The 25,892-nt window shown below is 35.6% G+C and overlaps 1 protein-coding gene across 5 annotated transcripts in view; it reads left to right on the forward strand.

The window, feature by feature from the left end:
- The window catches only part of PEX5L (peroxisomal biogenesis factor 5-like), a 242,800-nt gene continuing 216,908 nt past the window's right edge, over positions 1–25,892 (forward strand). For all 5 annotated transcript variants that reach the window (XM_011972157.1, XM_011972161.1, XM_011972158.1 and 2 more), the window contains exon 1: positions 1–233. In XM_011972157.1, the coding sequence (XP_011827547.1) occupies positions 213–233 (21 nt within the window). In that variant the 5' untranslated portion in view covers positions 1–212. The remainder of the gene's footprint in view (positions 234–25,892) is intronic.

The following is a 25,892-nucleotide window of genomic DNA, read 5'->3' on the forward strand; positions in this document are numbered from 1 at the left end:
GCTTTCAGCACCCCGAGCGGAGAACAGTTCCCGGCAGCCCGCAGCGCTGCCGAGTGGCCGCCCGGCCGGCCAGTACCCGGAGCTCCAGGGGGTTCAGGAGCACCCTCTGAGAACCCGCTGTGCACCCACCTTCTCCCCTTTTTTGGTGGGCAAGGAAGCACGGGGAAAAAGCATCCGGTGGCCTCAGGGAGCCCTGAAGAAACAGAAGCAGAATGTACCAGGGACACATGCAGGTAAGACATTTCTAGAGGGCTGGAGAGAAATCTTGGGGGCTAATTTAAGAGCAAGGCGGTTCACCAAGTTTCTGTGGTCAAGTACTGCCTTCGCACAACTCAACAAGTGAAGTGATGCAACATGACCGTGACATTTCTGTCCGGTGCTGCCGGGAAAACTAGACCGGTTTCCAAGGGTGGGAGAAGGGGAGAGAAGACCTCAGAACTTCGATTGGGGAAGTTTGTTTTCTGTGCATTCCCTGAGCCTGTTTCTTTAAACAGGATCAAGGAATCGAAACAGAGGAAACCCTGGAGATGACCGTGTTTCCGTTGTAATCCTATTGATGCATCTCAGCATGTATGTCAACTGAAGGGCAAACAATAATAGGAAAGACAAAGCTTTTCCTTTACCGTCTGAAAAGGTTGCTTGACTTAGAACACGGTCACTTTCGTTTCATTTTTTAAAGTGTTATATTTAAAAAACGATTTATACTGTATTTTCCCCCTTCACATTATGGGACATTGTCATCTACTCCAATAGTCACAGGATGACTTGGGTGGATGAATTTCAAACACATGTCCAAGGAGCTCTAATGTTTTTCAGGGGAGGTGCTGCCTCCAGTTGTTATTAATGTTCATCTGAGCTGAGCCGCTGCTTCTTTCCGATGCAAACACTCTACTCTCTTGGGCAAGATTACTTTAACCTTGACTTCAGTTCTCATTCATATGGTTAGTTCTTTCTTATAAAGGCAGATATATGCTTTGGGAGAAAAATAAAATACTAACTCAGCTTTCTAAAGTATTAACTGGGCTCTTTTTGTTGCACCTAAATGGTTTAGTCATCAGGCTTGATGTTTGGGCTTCCTTTCCATTCCAAAGATGGTAAAATACAATCATTATGTGTGATGCCTTTATCCTGATGTGTAACATTTATGAGTACTGAGGATTTTGCTTCTGTGTCTTTTAGAGAAATTTGAAATAGATAAATATGTTGTTACATTTATTACCTAGTACTACCCAGATTTAATTTCCATATCTTAGGGAAATTCCTTTGGACTATAATCCATTTTTAAAGAAAACACAGTATTTTATCATAGTCTCAAATTGTATAAGAATTCTCAATATACAGTGCCAGAATTCCAAAATATTTCCCATGTGACTAACATCATCCTGTTTTGAAAATTATTAATGTAATTATATCAGATTTGATAGACAAAAATTAGTGAATGAAGTATATTTTTAAATATTATATATGATCAATGTGATCTGCATGTTTCTTATAAAAGCTACACCAACTGAAAAGTTTAGTAACAAAGAATTCAAACAATGACTGCTGAAAAAATTACCAAAGAATTATTACTATCATTTTATGCTTCATCTTCACCCAAGAATGATAATTACAATGTTATATATTATCTGTTTTTTAAACAGTTTCTTCACAAGAGTAAAACAGGAAGATTTTAATAGAGTCAACCCTCAAAAAATTGTTCATTTACACAAAATTGACAACTGACCACTAAAGGGAAATTAACAAAAACTTTGCACAGTATTGTTTTGTTGCTTAAAAAATATGTTACTGTGAATGAAGAATCGAAGCAACAATATGGTAAATTCATGCACCTAAAAACAATTTCAACTCAATTTTCTCAATATCTCAAAAGAGAATGTTATTGAAACTTGGGTTGCCTAGAACAATGTCTGAGGGTTTAATTTCACTTAGAAAGAATAAACAAAATATAAGACTCTGCATATTCTCCCAACTTAATATCTTTTGCTTGTGCGCTGCTGTAACAGCAAATATGATGACTTGCAGTAAAACTCACAAATCTTTGCTGCCAAGCTTAAATTAAAACATTACTAAAGACTGTAATCAATATGTTCACCAAAATTTCAGAGCATAATACTTTTTTCCTATTTACTATTAACCATTAATGTTAGACATAAAACTTCCGAGGCCTTAGTAGGTATGTTTAGTAGTTATTCAATAGTGTGGTTATCTGAATGGGCATCTGTTCCCCCCAACAAAAAAATACCTATTACAGACTGATTTATAATATACTTGCTGGCTTACATTTTAAACTCATATCTCTTCCCCAAAGAATATTACTTAGCCTATAGACAAAATTTCCATTTTGTTGGTATACTTAAAGAACGTTTCCTTATCAGAGATACTATCGTCTTCCTGTGTGTACCTGACTCTAATCACAGATGAGAAGAAACATATTCCAAACACTCCAAAATGTGTATAATTAAAATCTGAATCCATATTTGGTAAAGTGGACCAGGGATAAGCAGATTTCCTAACATTTCTGCCAGCTTTGGAGTTTATTTGAAACATCATGTTACTTGACTGATACCTTAAAACAAGAGTGAAACAGAAATATTTGCAATCATTTGCTATGCATTCTAATTCTTCTCTTTTCTATATCCAAGAGATTTTAAAATAAAGAGCTTTGTAAATTAGCAGTTTGAAGTAGGGGCAGGTGTTCTCAGGAAGACTTAAAAATAGTCTAATTTTAAACTCCTGTGGTGCCTTTGTTTTTGCAACTTAATGATTTTGCAAATAAAGTCTATTAATTCTCATACATATGGCTAATTCATCTGGTTTATGGTAGAATCCGAATTCATTTTAGAAACCACAGAGTTTTAAAAACACACATTTGGTTTGCTCTGCTAGTTCATTAGAAGATAAAAGTTAGCATCTATTACAGATAGAGCATAGAGTAACAGATATTTCTTGGTTTCATAGTAAAGGCTGCAGGTATATTTCTTAGGAGCAGGGTCCTGGAGCTGTGTTTGTTTATCCAGCTGTCTTACCAATTATTTCCAAGGGGAATTAGTCACCCCAGTAGCTGAAGCAAAGGTTGCTTCTTTAGTGACTGTTTTAGATTTACTTGTTTTTCTCTTTGACGAAGGGGACTGATGATGATTGAGTATACTTTAGCATCAGTTCTGACAAAACTCTATTGCTCATGGAGGGCCTATGGTCTTTATTCCACCAATACCTGTGTATGTTGAGGGCTGAGGTGTTTATTTGCGTATGTGCATATGAGTTAACATTTCCAGTTAGAGCAAATTATTACATGTCTCTCAATATTTTCTTAACCAAGCTCTTTTTTTTCTGGGGTGGTATAAATACAGAGAAATATAATTTCAGTTTTCAACTAAAATTTTTTGAATTGTTATTGAAGAATCCACAGTAATGGTATTTTTCTTAATAAAAGAAAGTTGTTTCAGAAGGCAATCAAACAAAAAATCTATTTGTAATTGTAACTGATCTTTATTATAGGCATTCAAAGCAGACTTTTTGACTTATTCAAGCTGTCTGGGGAATCATTCCACACGCTGTAGCTTCACAAGACATAAATTAAGAAAATCTAAATGACAAAAATTATAAGATTATTAACTGCTTGAAAAGTAGCCATTTGTTTTCCCCCAGGGGAGTTTTGCATTTGTTTTTCGATACGGCTTTACTTAAGATTTTTCTTAGAATCTTCACAAAGGGGAATAGCTTAGGTAATATGTTATGTTAATACATCAGATCTCACCCCTGGGGATTTATCTGGGTTCACTAGAAACAACACACATAAGAAACCAATCAAAGGTAAGACTGTAGAATGTTGTTTTCAATACCCTAAACAGTAGGTTATCATAATTGAGGCCCTCAGCAAAACTGTAAAGCAGATGATATTTATCATGGGTACTTCCACCTCTCTAACAGATCCACTTTTTTCCCTCCTGGTACCACCTTTTTTTATTCTCGAGACAGGGTCTTGCTCTGTCGCCCAAGCTGGGGTACAGTGGCTGGATCTCGGCTCACTGCTTGCTATGCCTCCCTGGCTCAAGCAATTCTCCCACCTCAGTCTCCCAAGTAACTGGGACTACAGGTGCACACCACCATGCCCAGCTCATTTTTGTATTTTTTGTAGAGATGGGGTTTTGCCATGTTGTCCAGGCTGGTCTCAAACTCCTGAGTTGAAGCGATCCATGTGCCTTGGCCTCCCACAGTGCTAGGATTACAGGCATGAACCACAGCGCCTGGCCCACCCTTTTCTATCCTGTGTTGTTTCTTTCTTAACCCTTTGCTAAGGCATTAACTGCTAGCAAAGATATAACTAACAGCAGTACACCACCCGCACGCACACACACACATACACACATTTTCAGAGGTGAATCTTTGAGATTAGTTTAGAATTGGAGCAAGGGTGACATTTTCAGGAGAATGAGCAATGCTGGGGTTTGTTGAGTTGTTTTGGTCAGTGGTCGCTGCTGCCTTCCTCTCCCTCTTTTTACCCCAGTTCAAATGGCACCTGGTCTTCTTCCTCAAAAGTCATCTTATAAGTAATGATGAGCATAAGTATGATGAAATGTTAACTAGAACTCTATTGATGCAAATTCATATACATTTAAGCTGTTGCTCAAAATTATGACACAAGCTCCAGCAAGATTCTAAAGTGTCTTCCTGTATATTCACATGCAAATCATGTTTGGTATGGGTGTAGTGTTGAGCTTTTAACACTTGAAAGTTATAATAATTATGATATGCATTAGCAGAATACTTGATTAATCTGAAAATCTCATTCCCCAGCCATACTGGCCAACAGTTTATATACTTACTATAAGAAACACAATATAGTCTTTATATATTTTATTTATAGTTTATAAATATTCCTCCTAAAAACATGTGTTTCAAAGTAAAAATTTCAGCATATAAATGTTTTTATTATAAAACATTTTTAAAGTAAAGAATAAGAAAAGGTTAAAACACAACTTGTTAACTCTACAATTTTGAATCTTTAGTATTACCACTGCCAACCCTGGAAACATTAAGATGCGATACACCATGTAGTCAAAACATCTGGCAGGCTGCTTTTTTACACTTTTCATTGAGATCACATGTTTCCAACATAAGCTAAAGCTGTTAAAAGGTTTTATATTTTAAAATTACCTTCTTGATACATTTATAGGAAAACCAGTGTGCAATTCTAATGCTAAAGGTAAAGGTAAACCCCAGCCTAGTGTGTCCTTATTAAGAGCCCTAAGTCCAATCTGAATGTTTGGGACATCTAAAAATATAATTTCAAATATGCTGACAGAGAAAACTGTTTACCAAGTTCCTGAAACAGTTTTCACCTTTTCATAATTCAGAACGTGTAAAACACAAATCATCTTGAACTACTGCATGGATCCGAGGCCAGAGTGCTGTGAAGTGGAGGTTATGTTTCTTTCAGTGACCTCTTCCTTAACCCCCACCTCATCCACATCTACCTCACCTCACTTAGACCATCCCCTTTAGTAGGGATACCAAATGAGAGACTTTCTTTCCCAGTCTGCTAAGAAAAATTATTATAGCTTATATATTACTATATTATAGAGTATAAACAGCAAGATAGTTAATACTCTATTCATTAACTATCAAGACAATTGCTGATTGTTGAAAGCTCAGGATGTAATAATACAACGCACTGCCAATGTTATCTTATAATGTAATGCTGACTGATTCTTACTAGTTAGTAACCAATACACTATTTTTTTTTATTAAAACCCCATTAGATAAATATCCATTATCATACTCCATGTAAGATTTCACTAAATGGATCCAACTTTTGGACTGATTTTTAGAAACCACTGTTAGAAATAGCACAGATGAAAATTAATGAGCTCATTTAGATAGGAAGAGGCTGTTTATTTGCCATTTCATTGGGAAAAAAAAAAAAAGACAAAAATCCCTGCCAGCAGCTCCAAAATGGGGTTAACCTGACCCAAGTGAAATAGTTTGAATTTCAGGTGCATGCACAACTCCCCAAAGTTTCTACACATGTGCACATACCTCTCGAAAACCAGATAAGCCCTGCAAGTGAGACGAGATGTAGCAAGTTATTTTCCCCAAACAGAATGCCATATGGTGATCTATGAATCATGGAAATTCCAGGAGAAGAATGGTGGTGTTGTGATGCCAGAAATCTACCTAGGGAGTCACAAAAATCCCCACTCCCACACACCCTCTTAAAAATCATGTGATTCTTAAAGCAACTGGTATGGTAGAGGAATTCATAACTATGTCATATGAATAATGATTGAAAGCACTGGTGATATTTGGCTGGGAAAGTAAAGACTCAAGGAGACTATGATGACTCTATATAAGTATTTGAAGGGCTGGCTATTTAGGAAAGGGATAACATTGTTCTATACAGCCTTGAGGGTTAAAACTGGTGTTAAATTAGGGTAAGGTAAAAAGTTTCCTCAAGGTGGAGACAATAAGAATGTACCGCATATAGTACCCAGTTTGGCAAGATGCCCTCTTGGAGATGGAAGAGGTGTAGGGTGAAGGGAGAGATACGGGTGAGCAGATCACAGTGACACTGTGCACACATAGGCCCCTTTTCCACAACATTATGCCTTGTGGAAAAACCTAGTGAAAAGCACCATGGGAAAGACTCACACTAGGTATATGTAAGTTTGTGTCCCTATCAAAATGGTTGTAGTCTACTGAAGTAATGACCAGCAAAATCCAACATTTTCTGGGGAAAATATTACTTGTCTGTCAGTATTTGGGTGGACATCTGACAGAGCCCTGCCAGTACTATCATGAAAAGTGATCAGAAACAGTAAAAGTTCAGCAAATACGGAACCTCCTTAAGAAAGTAAGAAAAAAGAAAAAACACCATGAGCAAATGAAGCTGCTAGAGCTGCAAAGCACCTCTTCACCTCCTTTGAATGTTACGTGTTAACTGTAACATGCATTCCCATCCTCAGTGAGCTGCTGATCATGTAGGGATATAACATTTGATTCGGCAGGGGATTATGTACACATGAGATACATGGGAGCTTATTGGAAATGCAGAATCTCAGGTCCAACTCCAGACCTACTGAATCAGGAAGTGATTTTTTTCAACGAACCCAGTGATTTATATGCACATTAACATTTGAGAAGCACTGGTCTGAGAAAACTGTAGGTAAAAAACAATGTGTGATCTATTGAGCTGAGACCTAGCAGAAAGCTTAATTCCTATGTAGCTTTCCGACATCACAGAGGCAAGAGGAAGTCCCTGAAAGAGGAGCTGGAAAGAGCAACTATCACAACTATACTTGAATAAAAATGTCTTCATTATATTGACTCCATAACAACCAGCCTATTTGTTGTAGTTTTTCCTTTTGGAAAAATGCACAACAAACCTATCATGCTTCACCTAACACATTTATTTGTTTTATTTACAAATAAATAAATAAGTAGTTTTATTTATTTGTAATTTATTTTAAGAGAGTGGGGACATAATAGTTATCTAAACAATTTGTTTGGAGAACAAACAAACAGAGGTGGCTCACGCCTGTAATCCCAGCACTTTGGGAGGCTGAGTCAGGCGGATCACTTGAGGTCAGGAGTTCGAGACCAACCTGGCCAACATGGTGAAACCCTGTCTCTACTAAAAAATAAAAAAAAATAAAAAAAAAAACTATTTGTTTAGAGAACTATTATGTCCCCGTTCCCTTAAATCTTTTCTCCTCCAAGATAAACAGTGCACTCAATCATTTCTCATAATGATATTTATGATGTTTTAAAGGCTCCATGAAAATATGGCTCTTCAAACAAGACACCCTCCTAGAGATGTGATCAGGTGAATTCCAACCATTGCAATATTATCTATCTCTTGGGAAAGATACCTATTCAGGCAGCCTAAAACTGCTTAGCTTCTTTTTATTAAATTGTTCTACAAATTGTTCTGATGTTTCTATTCTCTAAATCACTTGAGAGTTATTTCACAGGTATTTGGTCTTTATACCAAAATAATCTTAAATCTAAATGTGTTGATTAAAATTTTCTAGGTTAACAGTTCCTTATGTCTCCAACGATTGTGCTAATGTTCAATTTTGAGGTCATAGAATCCTTTGTTTAAAGAGCCTTTGAAAAAGTTTTCTTCAACCATCTCATCTCACAGATAGGGAAACTGAGGCCCAGAAAAGTTAAAAGACTTGCTCAGAAAGTCCCATACTGGTTAGTTAACAGAGCTAGTGCTGAAATGAAATCTGTCTTACCCTGGTATATTATTTTCATTACACCATTATTCTCTATTTTAAGACTTATTACATTTGAAAATCAACATGAAACTAAATATTACAGTAAACCACTAACCGTTTCCAAATATCTAGATGTTTGGCATTTAGTCATTAAAATTGACTTTTTCCTGCTTTTCAGTTGTAGTATAACTATTTGATATTTTATATGTTGCTTTAGCAGTCATTTGGCTAACAATAGAAGAGAATATGGCCTGTAAGCATGTTTTACAAGTGAAATAAAGTGCCCTGAAAAATTGAATTAGAAATTTAGAACATTTCTTGTTCTAAAGGTTTTCATCACTGTTTCTCCTTGGACTGACTAGACCGGCCATTTTAATAAGCATAGAAAGAATGATGAAGATTTAAAAATTACCATTTTGCAATCACCATAGTAAAAAAGTGACTCAAATAAGAATGATCAATGGATGTTAACTCTGAGGAGGAGGGCAGTTTGGGAACAAGGTATTTACGTAGCATCAAAATGTCATCCATAAATTACAAAAGAAAAAAAGGAAATTTTCAATGGCTAAATTGGATAACACCTTAACTAAGTCATCAAAATCAACATCACCAATAATGGACAGATGGAGCATGTGCCTCTGGATATGATGCTCTGAAAAAGAGACAGCATCACTCAGGTAATAATTGTGCCAAAAATGCACAACCTGACTCTAATTATGAGAAAACAGACAAACCCAAAATATAGGTTACTCTATAAAATAAACAGATTGTGTTTTTCCAAAATATCAATGTCATGAAAAACAAGAAAAAGCTGAGAAGCCGTTGCAAATTAAAAGGAGACCAAAGAGATATGACAACTAAATGCAATATATAATCCTAGACTGGATGTTGGGCTAGGAAGGAAATTGCTGTAAGGACACCCTTGGCACACACTATTGACCAGAACTCGAATATGGACTTTTGATCACTATTATATTTGTTTTTACATTTTTGAATTGGATGACTATACTGTGGCTATGTTAAAAAAAATCCTTGTTCATAGGATATATGCATACTCTATGAGTGATAAAAAGCATGGTGTGTATATTTAATAATCTTATGTGTATGTATGTGTGTGTATATATATACAGAGAGAGAGAGGGAGGGAGAAGGAATGAAAGAGAATGATAAAGCAATTCAGCAAAATATTAAAAACTGCTAAATCTGGGGAAAAGGTACATGGGAGTCCATTGTACTATTTTTGTAATTTTTCTGTAAGCTTGAGAGACTATTTTAAAACAAATGATGTTAGAAAAAAAGTACACTGGGGCACTGGCAGACTTCTAGATCTAGCTTAGGGGTGAAGGGTCCAGGGAACAGGCAGGGGCAGAGCCCAAGTCAAGCCCTGAACAGGTCAGTGTGGACTCCACTGCTGCCTTCACAGTACAAAGAACAGCAGAGCTTGGTGCACTGGTTCCGCCACTACCCCGCTGCTGCTGCTGCCCACAGAAACCCCACGTTAGAGCTTCAGTGGCTGCCCTTACTGCCAAGATGGACTCTCTACCATGGCTGCTTGTCTGTGTCCAAAATCCCTCTTTCAAAATGGAGGGCAGATATGGCTGATTGGTGGAGCTGAGCCATACTTTCAGACCTGGGCTCCAAGATAGTCTGTAAAAGTGCATATTGGCTTCTCACTAAGACTGAGAGTGTGAGCAGTTTCCCAAATGTAGAAAGAGAGTTTAGATTTGGGGAAGTTTTTTTAAGTGAATATCCATCGTAACATGTTGAGACATTGCTTGAATGTAAAATAGACACCTTGGTCTCTATCGTGAATTGACTAGAGTCCAGCCTGGCTTGAGAGATAAGAATTGAAAGGAAATAATTCTCTTTAAGCCTGTGTTTATTTAGTACTACCTGCCATTAGAGACAGGACTCTAAGAGAATATGGTAGAACTAGCTTATATTGGCTTATTAAATCATGTAGCAGAGAAGAGTAGAATGGTTCCTCTATCGTTGATCAGTGTCCATCTGCTGCTCACTCCTCTTCTTTTTGAGATATTAGAAAGAGCCATGTAAAGAGTTCAGCAATTAATTAGAGAATTAAAATACGTATCATGTACCTTAGTGATAAGAACATCTTTTTCCTTCATGTGCAGGAATTTAATGTAAAATATTGGGCACATTCATGTTTCATATTCATCCAAAGGATGATGATAATCAAGATGCCCTGTGCATTTGAGTCATTAATATTGATATACAGTTTCTTATGTAACCCTTTATGAAGACTTATGTAAGACAAAAAGAAAGTGTTCCTAAGCTTGGGGAAAGATTAAATTAAAATGGAATCTTGGAGGTATAAAGGTCTTTAGAGTTCACATAGCACAACTTGGTCATTTCACATGTGAGGAACCTGAGGGCTAGGTCTTGATGGCTCAGATTTCTTCAATTAATTGCCTAGTCCCAAAATGAAAAAAAAAATAAGTAAGAAGAAAGAATGCTGAAAGGCTTCTGATGGCATTCATCATACATCGCTTCATAATTCCTCACATTTGAAGAGGAAACAAAACATAGTGCTTAAGAGCTTCTGCTCCAGCATGACAGCCCCAAGTTCAAACCATGGCTTCACCACATAGTGTCTATGATTTTGCTCGAACTTATCCTCCCTAACCCCTACTTTCCTCACCTTTGACAGGGAGATAAGTACTCACACATTGTGATGACTTCATAAGGATTAGATGAGATAATGAAGGTATAAGGGTCTTAGCATACAATAATTCATGATTTACACTGGCTCTTATGTTTTTGTAGAGCTACCAAAATGTTTCTTACATATCATCTGTGGAATAAAGACTTTAGCCCCAGCGTGCCTGTTATACCTATCATTCGAAATACTGGCAGATGCTTACTTTTCTTGTTTTCTCATAATTCTAGATTTTTTTTATTTTCTGATCCTGAATTCCTTGCCTTGCATACACTCTGAATGTTTACTCATCTGTCACTATTCCCATCAAACTCACCCTCAGTGAGTGCTGCTCTGCACCACCACCCCTCTCCCAGCAATGCAGAATTAAGGATGTTTTTCTTGATGCTGCTTTAGCAGCTTATATGCATTGATAATACCATAATTAATATATAGCTTTAATTATTTTTGTCAGTCTCCCCAACTTCTTGAGCTGTGGCAGCAACCAAATCCAATACATCTTTATATTCTTGGAGACTAGTAGTGCAAAGTATATACTCTTTATGTAGTACTTATTGAATGAATAGATGACTTGATGATTAAACGAATGAATGAGTGAATGAATGTGTGAAATACTCAGAAGAGTCCTTACTGTCCTGAGTAATGACTCCAAAGTGCAGTTGGGATGGTCTCCCTGATTCTAAGATACACACAGCCCCAGGATCTGGTCCATTCCCATGAGCTTTGGAAGCAAATGCATATCAAGTGAAGTTTCTACACACTTGAAATGAAATCGATTACAGGGAAACCTTATAAACCTTATAATTAGATTGCCACTGTAATTAACCAACACTCCACTGTCAAAGCAGTCTATGCAGTTTAATGGGTTCAACCTCTTTAAAGCTGGAGGACAATCTGGGGCTGCAGACTTAGAAATGTAATAGATTCTTCTAATGGTTTCTAACTGTATCTCTAACCAGCCAAGGTCATGTGGAATTAGAAACCATCCCTCTAAAGTTCTAGACACCTCCTCACCACTTCAGCTGGTTGTCAACAACAATTTTGATAATAATGCTAACACACACACCCCTGAGACAACTGAGACTATGACAGAACATTATGATGTTGGAACTGCTGTCAGAGGCTGTCATTTGCTTATACCCTGTTGTAAGGGTTGCTTACACCCCCAGCCCTGACCTCCCCAGTTACACATGCATTCACATGTGAGCTCCCTTTCTCTCTCTCTCTCTCTCTCTCTCTTTCTCTCTCTCTGTCTCTCTCTCTCACACACACACACAGCTTTTCACATCAGATCCAAGGAAGGAACTGTACTCACAATGGTCCTACAATGGTCATCCAGTGAACTTGTCTATTTTATGCACCTATCTGAACCATGGGATCTTATTATATCTCCCACAGTTACTCTTATATGTGAGCCCGAAATATGGAGGAGTGATTCTTCCCATTCAGTTATAGGCTAAGAAGATTCAAAAGCCACATGTCAACACAGAGGCCTTTCTAAAAGGAGACAAGAAATAGCAATGCCAGTGACATGTACTACCTTTCTGCAAATAATAAAAATGTACCCTTTCTGGGTGAACCAAATATGCAAAGACTATGGTTTTTCCTGGAGAACACAATCCCACATCCAGGCACACACTTGGTATGTGAGGTAGAGGGTTGGATTTCAGACCTGAATAGTGTCCCCTCATCCAGACATCTTTGCACAGCCAATCTGCACAATCATAGGTATGGCTCTGAAGGGAGTCTCCTCTACCAAGGAGCTACTCTCTCTCTGTCTCTCTCTCTCTCTCTCTCTCTCTCTCTGTCTCTCTCTCTCTCTCTCTGTGTGTGTGTGTGTGTGTGTGTGTGTAGATGAGTGGTGAAAGGTGAATAAATTAGCTCTATTTTACCAAATATATTCAAACACAGATTGTATGTGTTTGCTAAGGCTTTTATAGAAGATGGTCTCTTTAAAGGATTACTGGCTTTCCTTCCAGCTCTAGGATTCTATTATTATCAGGCCTGTAATTAGTGATACCATACATCTGTGAGTGCTTGGTCAGGACCAATTCCCCCAGTTTACTACTAACCATATAATGGAAAATACATTTTAAAATGTTGCTGACATTGAGATGCTTGATATTTCTTACAAAGCCAAAGATCAACCTCTCCTAATTCTTCAGAGGACATGCTGTTTGGGAGCATGCTGCCGTATGTCTCCTCATTCTGCAAATAAGACATTTTCCTGTAAAGCTATCCCTGATATAGCAGATTCTTATTTGTGATATAATACTGATACCTCTGCTACAATAGTCACTTTTTGTGAGAGTGAGATGTTCATAAAAGTTAATCTTTAGAGTGCCTCAGTGAGGTTGGCAAAAGATAGATATTTTGTCTCTGTCATGCTGATAAAGAGAATGCAACACACAGGTTTGACCGCCTCGCCGAAACTTCCTTGTCAAATCAGTTGGGGACTGAGGAGTAGAATCTGGGTCTTCTGTTTTTCACTCTATTGCTTGCGCCTGCATAGCAAATTCAGGCCATTTCTCCATGTCTGTACCTCAGCCACTGCAAAATGACTCAACTAACAGGGGATAAAAGGATTCTGCAAGTTTTCTGGAACATTGCGGTGGCCCTGGAGGGTAGAAATCACTGATGCATTGTTTCTACCACTTACTCAACACAGATGTCAAATCCATATAGTTTTACCAATACTCTGCACTCAGCACCTGTAACATTTACACATGTAATACTCTGAGAGCACCTTTGTGTAGGTTGGGGTGCACTTGCTTAGTGGAGTACAGAACAGCCATGAAACACCCATCTTTTATGCAGAAATCCTCTCTAGAATCAGAAATAGCCAGAAGGCCAGAATAATATTGAGGCTATGGCATTAACCGGAGCTCAGAAGCCCAATGTAGAGACATTTTTCTAAAGCCTCAATATTATATTGATTGTATGTATAAACAAAGCCAAAATATCCCTGCTCAAAATTATATTACTTACCTAAATATTTTTATCTTTTACTTTGTACTTTGATATTGTAAAATATTCAATATTAATAAGGTAGTTAACCAAGCATTTCATGTATTACTTTAATGTTTTAACCTCCTTTAAATTAACCCCTGTTTTAAATATAAGTCTTTACTAGAGAAAAATTTGTTACTATTTATTTGAGGGAGTTTTCTTAATTTCTTATGATCTTAAACATCCATTTATACAGGGAGAGAAAATACCAGCTTTGTTGAAAGGAAACTACTTCTAAATGGCAGGATCAAAATTATTGTAGAGGAAATATGCACAGCTCTTATTTTACTTATCTCAATTCACATTAAAATATCTATTTTAAATAGAACATTTGTTCCCTAATGTCTTAAAATTAATTTTAAACTTTCAGTTAATTAGTGTGGAACGACTAAGAAGTAACATTATAGAAATCAGAATGTGATAGCATTGATCAAATTATTCAATGTAAAATTAAAAATACAAAAATAAAAATCATGTTTTCTTTCATAACTGATTTTGTTAAAATTAATATTTTAGAAATCAACTTCTAGCACATTCACGTGATTATATTCTGCTTCCAGAATCAATAAATAATAGAAATTAAATGTTCTGTGTTATATCAAGGAAGCATTGATCTCATCTTCTATTTTAAGAGCCAAAGTACATGTGTTTTTGTGCCTCATTTGTCCAAAATTGTTATTTTACCTGTGGCTTGTATTGCACGTAATTCTGGTGTTTTAATAAATGCTTAAATAGATAAAGCAATGTTAAAGTAACTAAGCCAAACTATTCACAATAGTAAAGACTTGGAACCAACCCAAATGTCCATCAATGATAGACTGGATTAAGAAAATGTGGCACATATACACCATGAAATACTATGTAGTCATAAAAAAGGATGAGTTCATGTCCTTTGTAGGGACACTGATGAAGACTTGTGCCTCCATGTGTCTGGCCTTCTCTAATGATGTTCTCTTTGACCGAGTCACCCACATTCTCACCTACCTGACTGATCCTTGCTTGTCCTTCAAAATCCAGTTGAAGGCATCTCTTCCTACAAGGAGTCTTCCAGAAACCTCCAGGGCTAGGTTAGATGCCTTCCACATGTTCTCATAGCATCCTGAGCCTGTGCAGAACTCTGTCTCGGCTCCCCTTACGTACTTCCTAGTGGGGTGGTTCTCTTGGCTGTATCTTGTTCATCTTTTCAACCGTGGTGCCTAGCACAGAGCCTTCACATGGTGGGTGAGCAATACGTGTTGGATTAAATAAAGGATTGTTGAATGAATTCATCTTTTAATTAGCCTTAATTAGTCTGCTTGGTTTGATTTAAACTTCTGAAGAGTCCCATAGACTAGTATAGGTTAAGCATTTTATCTGGCATCTTTGAAATTATTATGAAAATGAACTATTCCCTTTAAAAATCAATTATTCTTGAGTAATGCATTCAAATTCCTGTCTAATTTTTTTAAGGCAAGTGTGAAGAACCAAAGAAAGAATATAAGCCAACAAGCAAAACACTTGGATCCCAGACCTGTTTCTGCTCTAACTAGTACATGACTTGGGAAATATCATTTTATCTCTGTGGGGTTCAGTTTTCTCATTCACATCAAAAAATGACTAGGTAGAATCTTAATCTTTTCCCAGTAAAATAATTTTATTATTCTAAACTAAAATTTAATAAATTAACATTTTGAGATAGTACTTAATGTAATAAAAAAGCAATTTAAATAGTATCTAGAGTTTATCATGCATATAAATGTTATATATAAGATATATGTAAAATAAGATATATATATACAATTAGATTTTATTGGGAGACAAGTTGTTGATCTAACTTTACCATAAAAGTAGACCAATGTTACACTTATTCTACTTTTTCTACTTAGTTGTAATATTTTGTTATCTTGGTTTAAATTTTTATTTTATCAATTAATTGCATGATTTGCTCATTATTTGAAATGATAATCATCTGTTATTTATTCCCATGGATTATATTATTATAAGTGAAATGAATATCATGGCATTATTTGACTGAGAAGATTGTTTTCATATTTTTCTTCTGGTTTTTAAGACATGGGGAAAATTTTTCATAAGATATTAATCCAAGTTGTAGCAATTCTTACCTGTGTGACCTTGGACAAGTTTCTTAATTTCTCTGAGCACCTCAAATTTGAAAATTGAAATGTGCATTAATTCATTCAGAAGCCTGATTGTTTGATTTCTGACTCTTGTCAATAAGAACACTCACAGATTTGTTGCCAAAATTTAATACTGGCTTCTCTGCTTTAGAAATATCCTTATATTATTGAGGGAGGACATTATCCAGTTGATTATCTCATTAAAACAGAGACCACTACTTCCCATCATTTAAAATTCCACAATAAGATGATCATGTGGGAAATTATACCCTCTAATTAATGGAATAAGTTAGTTGCAGTGGGAAGTATTTCTATGTCCTTTCATCGCTCTGATTTCCTCAGTCCCAAGGAAATACAAATATTTTCATTGACAGTTATATTAGATTCAGAATTGTGAACCGCCTTTGGTATACCCATTTAGAGAGAATTGAAGGAGGAAATATGATGATAAATAAAAATGGGAAACTAGAACCTCAAGGTATGCTTCTACCTTAAATCACTGAAATTGCCTGTTTGCACATTTAAAATGAGGTAGCCTCATAAGTCAGAAGTAGAAACCAGAGGCTAAAACTCCAACCAGAGCCAGGAGCACACTTTTATAGAATGTTAGCAAATTTAATACCTTAGGGCAGTGAAAGTTCTTGGCAAACATTGATTTACTGGAGATCAGAAAGAGTTGATTGACTGGGAGGAACATTTATGCATTTATATATACATTCTTTAAGTAAGCATGATTATATGAGTGAATTATAGTCTACAGAGAAACCTAAAATCCCAGAGACCTGGAGTTCAAATTATTGACTTTATTTCTAACTGTGACCCTATATGGCCTTAAACTAACCTTTATGATCCATTCCATGGCCCTAAACATAGCCTATAAGATGTTACCCTACTGAGCAATGGAAAAGATTGTTTGGCACACTTCCTTCTCACTTTCCACTCCTTTATGCACACAATTAAAATAGACACCAATACACAGAGCTAGAAGAAATGGCTTTCTACGTATTGACCATTTATACCTGATTGTGAAATAAAGTTGATTGTATTGATTTCTGTGGCTCTATGATGCCTTTACTAAGGTGGTCCAAAAACTCTAGCCTTGTTGTTCTGGATTTTAACAAACAAACAAACAACAACAAAAAAAAGGCAGACAACTTGAACAAATTGAATCTGCAACAACCTTAGAGAGCCATCTCGGAGGCAGGGGGAGCCCTTTGAGAAGCGTAGCAATTGGATGTCACCCGGTAAGACAGGCAGGCCTGGGTGAAAGGCTTCATGTGAGCTGTCTAAATGTTTACCTCGAGCTTCCTGCAAATTTGTGTGTTTCATTTTTCATTTCAAAGCAGCACGCACTCTCCTATTAGAATGAACAATGTTCCCAGGCCAACAGAAACTCTTCTGCTCTCTAAAAACAAGCAAAATGAAAGGCAGGTTTGGAAATGACTTGCACAGCCATAAATTATTGGCACTATCTTTAACATGATTTTCACTTCAAAAAAAATATGTTTTCATTTATGTCATAGTTTATGTTCATAACCACATCGTCAAGTCAGAAGGACTGGACATACCGCCAACCAAGGCACAGATTGTTAGTTACTTGTCATCAACTGGTTAGTGGTAAAGCAAGACTACATTCTGTGTTATTTCTTTTAGAATATTCTTACACGAGATATTCACTGGCTAAAATGGTTCCAGTCCATTCAATAGAAAGGTTAACACAGACCTACCAAATGATGTAAAAATTGCAAATATAAAACTAATCATGATATAATATATATGTATAAAAATATTATATGAAACAACGTATGTTTCACTTTTGTTCGTATGAGGTATATGGTATATATTAATAGATGAGGAACCAGAACACTGCCTTTGGTGGGAAAGGATGTTCTAATGTAATGTATATGTTCCATTCAGTTCCTGACACACTGTACAACCATAATAAATAGAAATTGCTGAAATCCACTTTGCTTTTTGGCTATACTCCCAGGAAAGCTTATCTGATTTCCAAACTGTGGGGTGCTAAAATAAAATCTGAGAAACACAGAGCAGAATAAGAAATAGATCTCTTCAGCATATCTGATATCCACCTACCCTGAGTCCTCATTCTTCATCTTAATTTTTCTTTATTTTGAATCTTGATCCCTTTCTCTGAACCTCATCCTTTTCTCAGAAGTGCTTATCCAAGTCATGTTTATAGAAGTAAAGACTTATTCATTCATTCATTATCAAATATTTTTTAGCATCTTATCTTCTTACAGAAACAAAGCTTTATGATAATCCCTCTCATTTGGGAACTTAAAAGTTAGCTGAAAGGCACAATCAAACTTATGTAGGAAGATCAGATTTAAATAAAATAAAGAAATAAAGAATTTTTATAAGGAAATAGAATTATATATAAAGTATATGGAAAATGGGTATTTGAAAATATGGCTCAGTTGTACATGAGTGACAGAAGTACACACTCAGTTTGAGAGTAAATTAATGGGTCGTATGTATAGTGTTTTGAATTAAATATTGAAAGATAGTCCCCAGATAGAATGGTTTTAAAAATCTCTATTAAAAATGGCAACTTTTCACATAGTTCACATTGATAACGGCTTTAAAATACATTTTAGGAATGTATAAAGAGAGAGAAACTTGCAAAGGCATCCTGGGGCTTGAATCTGTAATCCATATATTCTTTTTTCCAGTGTTATTTCAAAACCTAGATGTTATGTGAGGAAAATGTCCCTTTCCCAAAACAGCAGAGAGAAAATCATAAAAGATATTTCCATCTAGGGATGCGTAAACATTTAAGTTTGGTAAACAGCCATTTCAAGCTATTCATAAGTCAAAAATATGGTGGCGTAGTGGTTCTCCCGATTTCCTTTAGACCAAAATTTAGACTGAAATCTGTAAACAGATCTTTTTTTATTTTATCATGACACAGCAATTTACCCACTAGAGAAAATCTTGTATAGATGTTAATCTAGTATAAAATTTCATTGTGAAAATAGAACTTCATATAGAAATCTGATGTGTTAATGAACATTACTCACTCTTTTTACATAAAAAGTCAGCAATAAAATATGAAATTAAATATTTGGATTCATGAATCTATAATGCTCTGTTCTTTAGGATTCCTGTGGAACTAAGTATGTTTATTAACAAAGCAAATGACCAAGAGCGTAAATGGAAAACTATTTACATTTGTGAGAAATGTTCAAATATAAATGCAAATAAATCAGCTAAATTAATAAGTAGGAACATTTAAGAATAACACTTTACAATTAAGTATAGGTTTACATCAGAAAGGTGATAAAATCCATCAGCAACCCTGTCTGAGTCCTTGGAAGTTCAGCATCATTCACTTCGTGGGTGAAGGTCAAGGTCAGGCATTTATTGAGAGCACGGTCACCTCTGGAGCTCCTCTGGCTCCAGCTGCGCTGGTGGTACATGTTTACTTCTTTTGCGATGAAAACCAGCAAGAATTTTCTGTATTGTTCATTCCTGCATGACAACTGAACCAGGTATATTCAAGGACAAATTAAACAACAAAATTAAAGGTCAGTTGCAGAGAAAGGTGAACTGTATTAGTACTTTGTGAATCTCGTCTATTTTAAATTAGAAATTTCTTAAAGACAAGAGCATGATTTTAAACATTCACATATATAGAGAGACAGATATATAAAAATATTTCGTAGCACTGAGCTGGCATCTAATTAATAGGAGGCTAACTTAAACATTAGAGAGAGCAGTAAGGATTTAATAAAACTTTAACTACTATGATCTAATCATTAATCAGTCATTCTTCTCCATGGTATGACCTAGCCATATTTTTCTGGGGATAAGATTAACACATTAGAATAAAATTAAGGATAGAATTAAAAACAGAAAGATAAGATATTGAGTGTTGTTGTTGGTGGTGGTGGTGTTGTTACAGCACTTACCTCTCTTTGTGGAAAAGAATGTTTTCTCCCCAAATTAGTCATGCTCACTTGTTGTGACCTAAATCACTATCAGCCATTATTTTTCTGTCTCTATAGTTTAAACCCAAATATCCCATTATACTTTTTCATAATTTCACATGTTGGTTATTCATTCTACTTTTACACTTTTGTTTATTTATTATACATTATATACGATATATATTAAATATTATATAACATGTTATATATTATTATATTCTATGAAGTACCTCCTATGTGTCAAGACAAAAGTCAAGAAAATTAGTTTCAAATATCTTCTATCATTGCCCTTCATTCTTCTGACTTGAGTCTTCTCTATAGCTTGGCTTTCTCACCCATAGTGAGGAGATTAATATATAGAATGGTCTGAAGCCCCTCCAACTCTGAAATTCTAGTTCATAAATAACCGCGGCTATCCTCTCAGTTTGTTTATTTTGTGAATTCCCAGAAGTCCATGAAAGCACTAAGGAACAATTCACTATAATTAGACATCAGGGATACTGCTTTGTTTTAGTTTTTAATAATACACAATGATGATAATGTTAAAGACTCTCTCACCACGTAAGATAATTATGGCATATTTCTACCATGAATGGAGTCCTCAATAGGAAACATTTTTCTTCTGTTATACTAAGAGCATGACATTAGAATTAAAACACACACACACACACACACCTCATTTTGGAGAAAACAAGTTTTCTATAAAATATAATTAAAATCCTGTAGCTCATTCCCTAACTTGGCAGAGGTGGGATTTGAACCAGAAAAATTGGCTCCAGAGTCAACTCCCTTGTATACAATATTATTAAACAAATGTGTTTTAAGCATTCATCAAATGTTAGCAGGAAGGGATACAAAGATGAATGAGGTGTGGTTCCTGTCCTCAAGGGGTTTACAGAGCCAACTCATCTTTCAGCAAAACATTTCTCCAAGGCTCTGCTAAGGAATGAGACAGAGCACTTTCTGCGGGTAATCCCCATAGTACTTCATCTGTTTCTTTCTCAGAGCACTTTTACAAGTATGTTATTGCTATTTGTGTTTACCTCTCACATTTCTTGCTTGAAAAGAATGTACCTTATTCATGTTTATGCTCTATGTCAGTGCTGAATAAACTGGTTCTACAATAATGGAAATAGGTACTGATGTTTACATGCAGTAAGAATCTTATGGTAAGTACAGTGCAAGGATGAAAAGAAGCCTTTGGTGAAATAGCTGCAATTGCAAGATCAAAATCACCATAATAATCCCTATTCAGATTTCGGGATCGTTTGTGGTTTTTCTTTGTTCCCCTACTAGAAAAAAAGAAAAAGAATTTAGTGGGAAGAGACTTGCCTTATTTTTTTTTCCAGTAAGTATTATACATGTAAAACAGAACACACACTTTTTATAATGCGTTTTAAAACTGTTTTTATATGACTTAAAAGTTTAGCTTCTGCTAAGCCACACTACTTTCTGTGGTTTATTTTGGTTTTCCAAACAATTTTCCAGATTTAAACTTTAGACATGCCTTATAGAGACTATAACTCTAAGCTTATCTTTAAAGTTTTAATGAAAGTAATAGCCCTACTTTCCTGTAATCTGGAGTTTTGTGTCTGCATTCTTTAATCTCTTCTTGGTATTAAAGTGATGTGCATTAGACATTGTCCCTTAACTGAAGCACAGAATTCAGAAAGATAGTTCCTTCCTCAACTAATAATGTCCTAAGAGAAACTAGTGGCATGGCACAGAAAACATAAAACACATTTCATTAATTTTCATTCTGCTTTCATACTCCAAGGGCATGAGCATGGATGCATTATTCCATTTCCCACCCAGTGGTGCCAAGACTTCTCAGTGCCTTCAGTCCATACTTGTATTTATTGCAGTTTGCAATGGAATATGACAAACAGACATGCTAAAAAGGTCCAACAAAATTTAAAGAGCAATTAAAAAATTAAAATCTGATTTTTTTATTATGAAAGTCACATGCGTTCTTTGCAGAAAATATGGACAAAAAGAAAGATAGAAAAAAGTTAAAAATCATTCATAATACAATCATTATTAATATTTTCTTCCAGTTGTTTTTCCTGTATTCTTTCTACAAGTGGAGATGAATACCCTCAGGGAACCGTGAAATACAAATCACATTTTATCCCTATTGTTTGAATAATAATTACAATAGCTAAATTGTCTCGAATGCTTACCGTGTACCACCCATTCTACTGAGCATGTCATATACAAACTTCAATCCTCTCTGGCAATGCCATCGATTCTAAAGAAATGTTTTTTCCATAGTTGAAGACACCAGGCAGAGTCACAACTAATTTGGATCACTTGTGACTATGGAGCCCTTAGTCACAAGTGATCCAAATATTATAGAAAGTAAGTATTCAAATAATAAATTAAAGATCAAAACACTGGTTTAAGGAATTTGTTTTGTTGTGTAAGAAATGTAAGATTTTTAAGCATGGTAAACTTGTATATTGTTGTTGCCCAAATATATTCTTTGCCATCATTTTGATTTACTGAGACCTAATCTGGGTATGAGAAAAAAAAGGTATTGAGAATTTTAAACACACACTTGTGTGCACACACTTGAAGACTTACATGTGTTGCATTTAATGCTTTAACATTACTAAATGTGTCATGGACAATACATTGCTATGGCATATTATTAAGAACCAATTGTTTATAGTTTTGAACTTCCATAAAATAATCTGTGCATGTTCAATTTTATAAACGTAAATGCTGATTTACTCAAGAGAGCAAAACTGATCATTTTTCCTAAAATGCATTCAATCCAGAAAGAAATACTGCTACCAAAACTACAGAAAGCTCAATTCAGGACCATTGCAGTTTTTTGTTTTTTTTTTTTTTTTGAGATGGAGTCTTGCTCTGTCACCCAGGCTGGAAAACAGTGGCGCGATCTCAGCTCACTGCAAGCTATGCCTCCCGGGCTCATGCCATTCTCCTGCCTCAGCCTTCCTAGTAGCTGGGACTACAGGCATCCGCCACCACGCCCGGCTAATTTTTTGTATTTTTAATAGAGACGGGGTTTCACCGTGTTAGTCAGGATGGTCTCGATCTCCTGACCTCGTGATCCTCCCACCTCAGCCTCCCAAAGTGCTGGGATTACAGGCGTGAACCACTACGCCCGGCCCATTGCAGTTTCTTACGGAAGGTTGCTGAATAATTAAAAGAAAAAATCACTTTGTAACATAATTGTGAATAGAATTTTATTCTTTTTAGCTCCATGTTATGAATACTTGATTTTTTTCAACGTGATTCAGAGATGTATTTTTTTAATTAACTCTGCATCCCAAAGAATAGTTTGATCATATAAAATTAGAAAAGATTTACAATTAGGTTGACAACCTAATAAGATATAGGTATTAAAAATGGATTATCATAGGCAGTTTAATTTATTCTTCAAATGTATGCTATATATTTCATATACTGGAATTTATTGTCTTGTATAATATATATTCCATAAAATAAGTATCATTCACCTTTATATTTTCTCGTTGTTATTGAAATCCTTTATCTTTTACCTTACATACTTGCCTTATTAAGTTTAACCCTTTTTTGTAGTGCCTAGACCAGGGTCAATATTTTTACATCAATTCTCGTTACTGAGTGTTATAATCATATAATTCTTCTAAAGAAAACAATGAGTTTAAGTTGCACTGACTCCAAAACAAAACCTACCCATTTGTTTCTTTCCTTTTTAAAAAAATAAAATCTCTGTTATTTTGCTTTGATAAGACGGGAAGAGGGAGGGTTATTTGCCTCTTTACCATAAAAAGAAAGAACACAAAAATACTCTGCTTAAATCAATATTGTTTTATGCTAGTCTTCAAATAACCCTAAATAGATCATGGTTGACAGATGCTAGCATTAACATATAGATAAGACAAAATATCTGTCTATTATCATAAGATTTACAAATAAATTAAATTAGGGACCCTTTTCTTTGCTGTTCATCTCAGAGTAGTTTCTAAAAGCCTGATTAGAGATTGTATCACTACTGTGTGGTGGGCTATTTACCAAACCTGGGGCAGATGAAATTACGATAATATAAATCCATTTAAGGATTAAGTTATTTTAGGCCACACATTTCCCTTCTACTATACAAATTGCCATGAGATGATAAGGGGGAAAAATCAAATTAAGGGGCAAGATTGTTTTCTTTCTATAAGAATACCAGCTGAAAAGTTGGATACTGAATTTTATGGCTTCATCTCAGATAGCCAGTGCTAAGAAGCTGCGTTCATGGTCATTCTTCTTTCCAAACTTCATTGCCTGGTTGCTTTCTGCCTTTGAAAAACTCTTGCTCTTTTCAGTCTTTTTGAGTTTAAAAAATAGCCCTTTAAAAGTGGTCTGTTGTCATTTCTTTGAAAAGGATAAAAAGGGAAGGAAGCAGGAGGAAGGGATGAAAGAGGGAGTGAGGGATAGCTCACTATCTAATTGAACCTCATAGTTCAGTTATGGGGGTAGAAGACTGCATTAGCAAACTATATCTCATTTTTATTCAAAATTAAACATTCTGTTTTATTTACAATCACTTAAGCAAATTATCACAGTGACCTACTAAAAATGCTCCTTTTTTCCATGTTTTTAAATGTTTTCTATAATGGTACAAGATGGAGAAGAGGGATAAGGTTACATTAGTAAAATGCTTGGCAACTTCTGCATGATCAGGTATCTTAGTAACCATAAGTCATATGCATTTTCTGAGTCTTCTTTTCCAGAGGAGCATGCTACTGTTCTTACAATATACAGTGGCTTGCACTGCCCTTTTTGGTAATTAGTGTAATTTAACACATTTTAAGATAGTGAAGGCACCTGCTCTGAATAGCTACATAATCGTTTAATGCCTAGAAACTTTTCTCTTAGCAACAAAAAGATATGAAGGAACTTCTAATCCAACTTTGGTTCTGAAGTTTCATTTCCCAGAAAATTGTTAGACTTATGATTTGGATTTCAATAATACACTGTAATTGAAAGCTAACCTTGCTTTTAGGTGAAGATCACTAAGGATATTTTTCAAGGTGTATTTAGTTTCATGTAATTCATAGAGTTTTGACAGAAAGGAAGGAAAAGTGGTGTGGATGGTTGTAATCTTTCACCATCTGGGACTTGTGTGAGGAACTCTCACACTTACATCTCAATTAACCTGCTAATAAGTGGAGGACCCTGTATTTGAACACAGGTCTTCAATAGACCAGCATGCCTTCCGCTTCCCCTTGCCAATTCTCTTTTATAAATGTAACTCATTTCATAGGTGAGATTAAGAAGGAGTAATGTCAAGAAGTAAGTTTTTAAAAAATGCTTTAACAAATTACACAAAATTATTAACAATGCCACAAAACATATACAAGAAAAGTCAGTTGGGGCAATGGGATATGGCAAAGATGAAAAGAGAGGATGTTATTGAAGTCTTCTGATGAAATGTCAGTTTTGTATAGATAAATGTATGAGATTGATACTAGATGAGAAGGAAGTTACTGAAGAAGAGCAGTTTTATATACCTTTTCATTTCTTTTGCCTTAAAAGTAAGAAAACTAGGAGAAGACATTAGTTGTATAGTCATTTGATAAACCGCTCCTATAATTCACTTATGCCTCTCCAGACAAACGTGTTACATTTTCTCAGTGGTGATTTATGTAGAGGGTATGCCAGGGTTTCTCAACCTCAGCACTATTAAGATTTCAGGACACATAATTCTTTATTTTTGGGGACTGTCCTGTGGATTGTAGAGTGCCTTCATGCCTGGTGTCTACCCACTAGATGCCACTAGCACCCTCCCAGTTATAATAATCAAAAATATTTTTAGACACACTTTGGGAGGCCAAGGCAGGAGAATGGCTTGAGCCCAGGAGTTCGCCAGCCTAGGCAACATAGTAAGACCTCCATCTCTCTGAAAAAA

The sequence above is a fragment of the Mandrillus leucophaeus genome, unplaced genomic scaffold (assembly GCF_000951045.1).
Source record: "Mandrillus leucophaeus isolate KB7577 unplaced genomic scaffold, Mleu.le_1.0 Scaffold1278, whole genome shotgun sequence".
Taxonomy (NCBI): Eukaryota; Metazoa; Chordata; class Mammalia; order Primates; family Cercopithecidae; genus Mandrillus; species Mandrillus leucophaeus.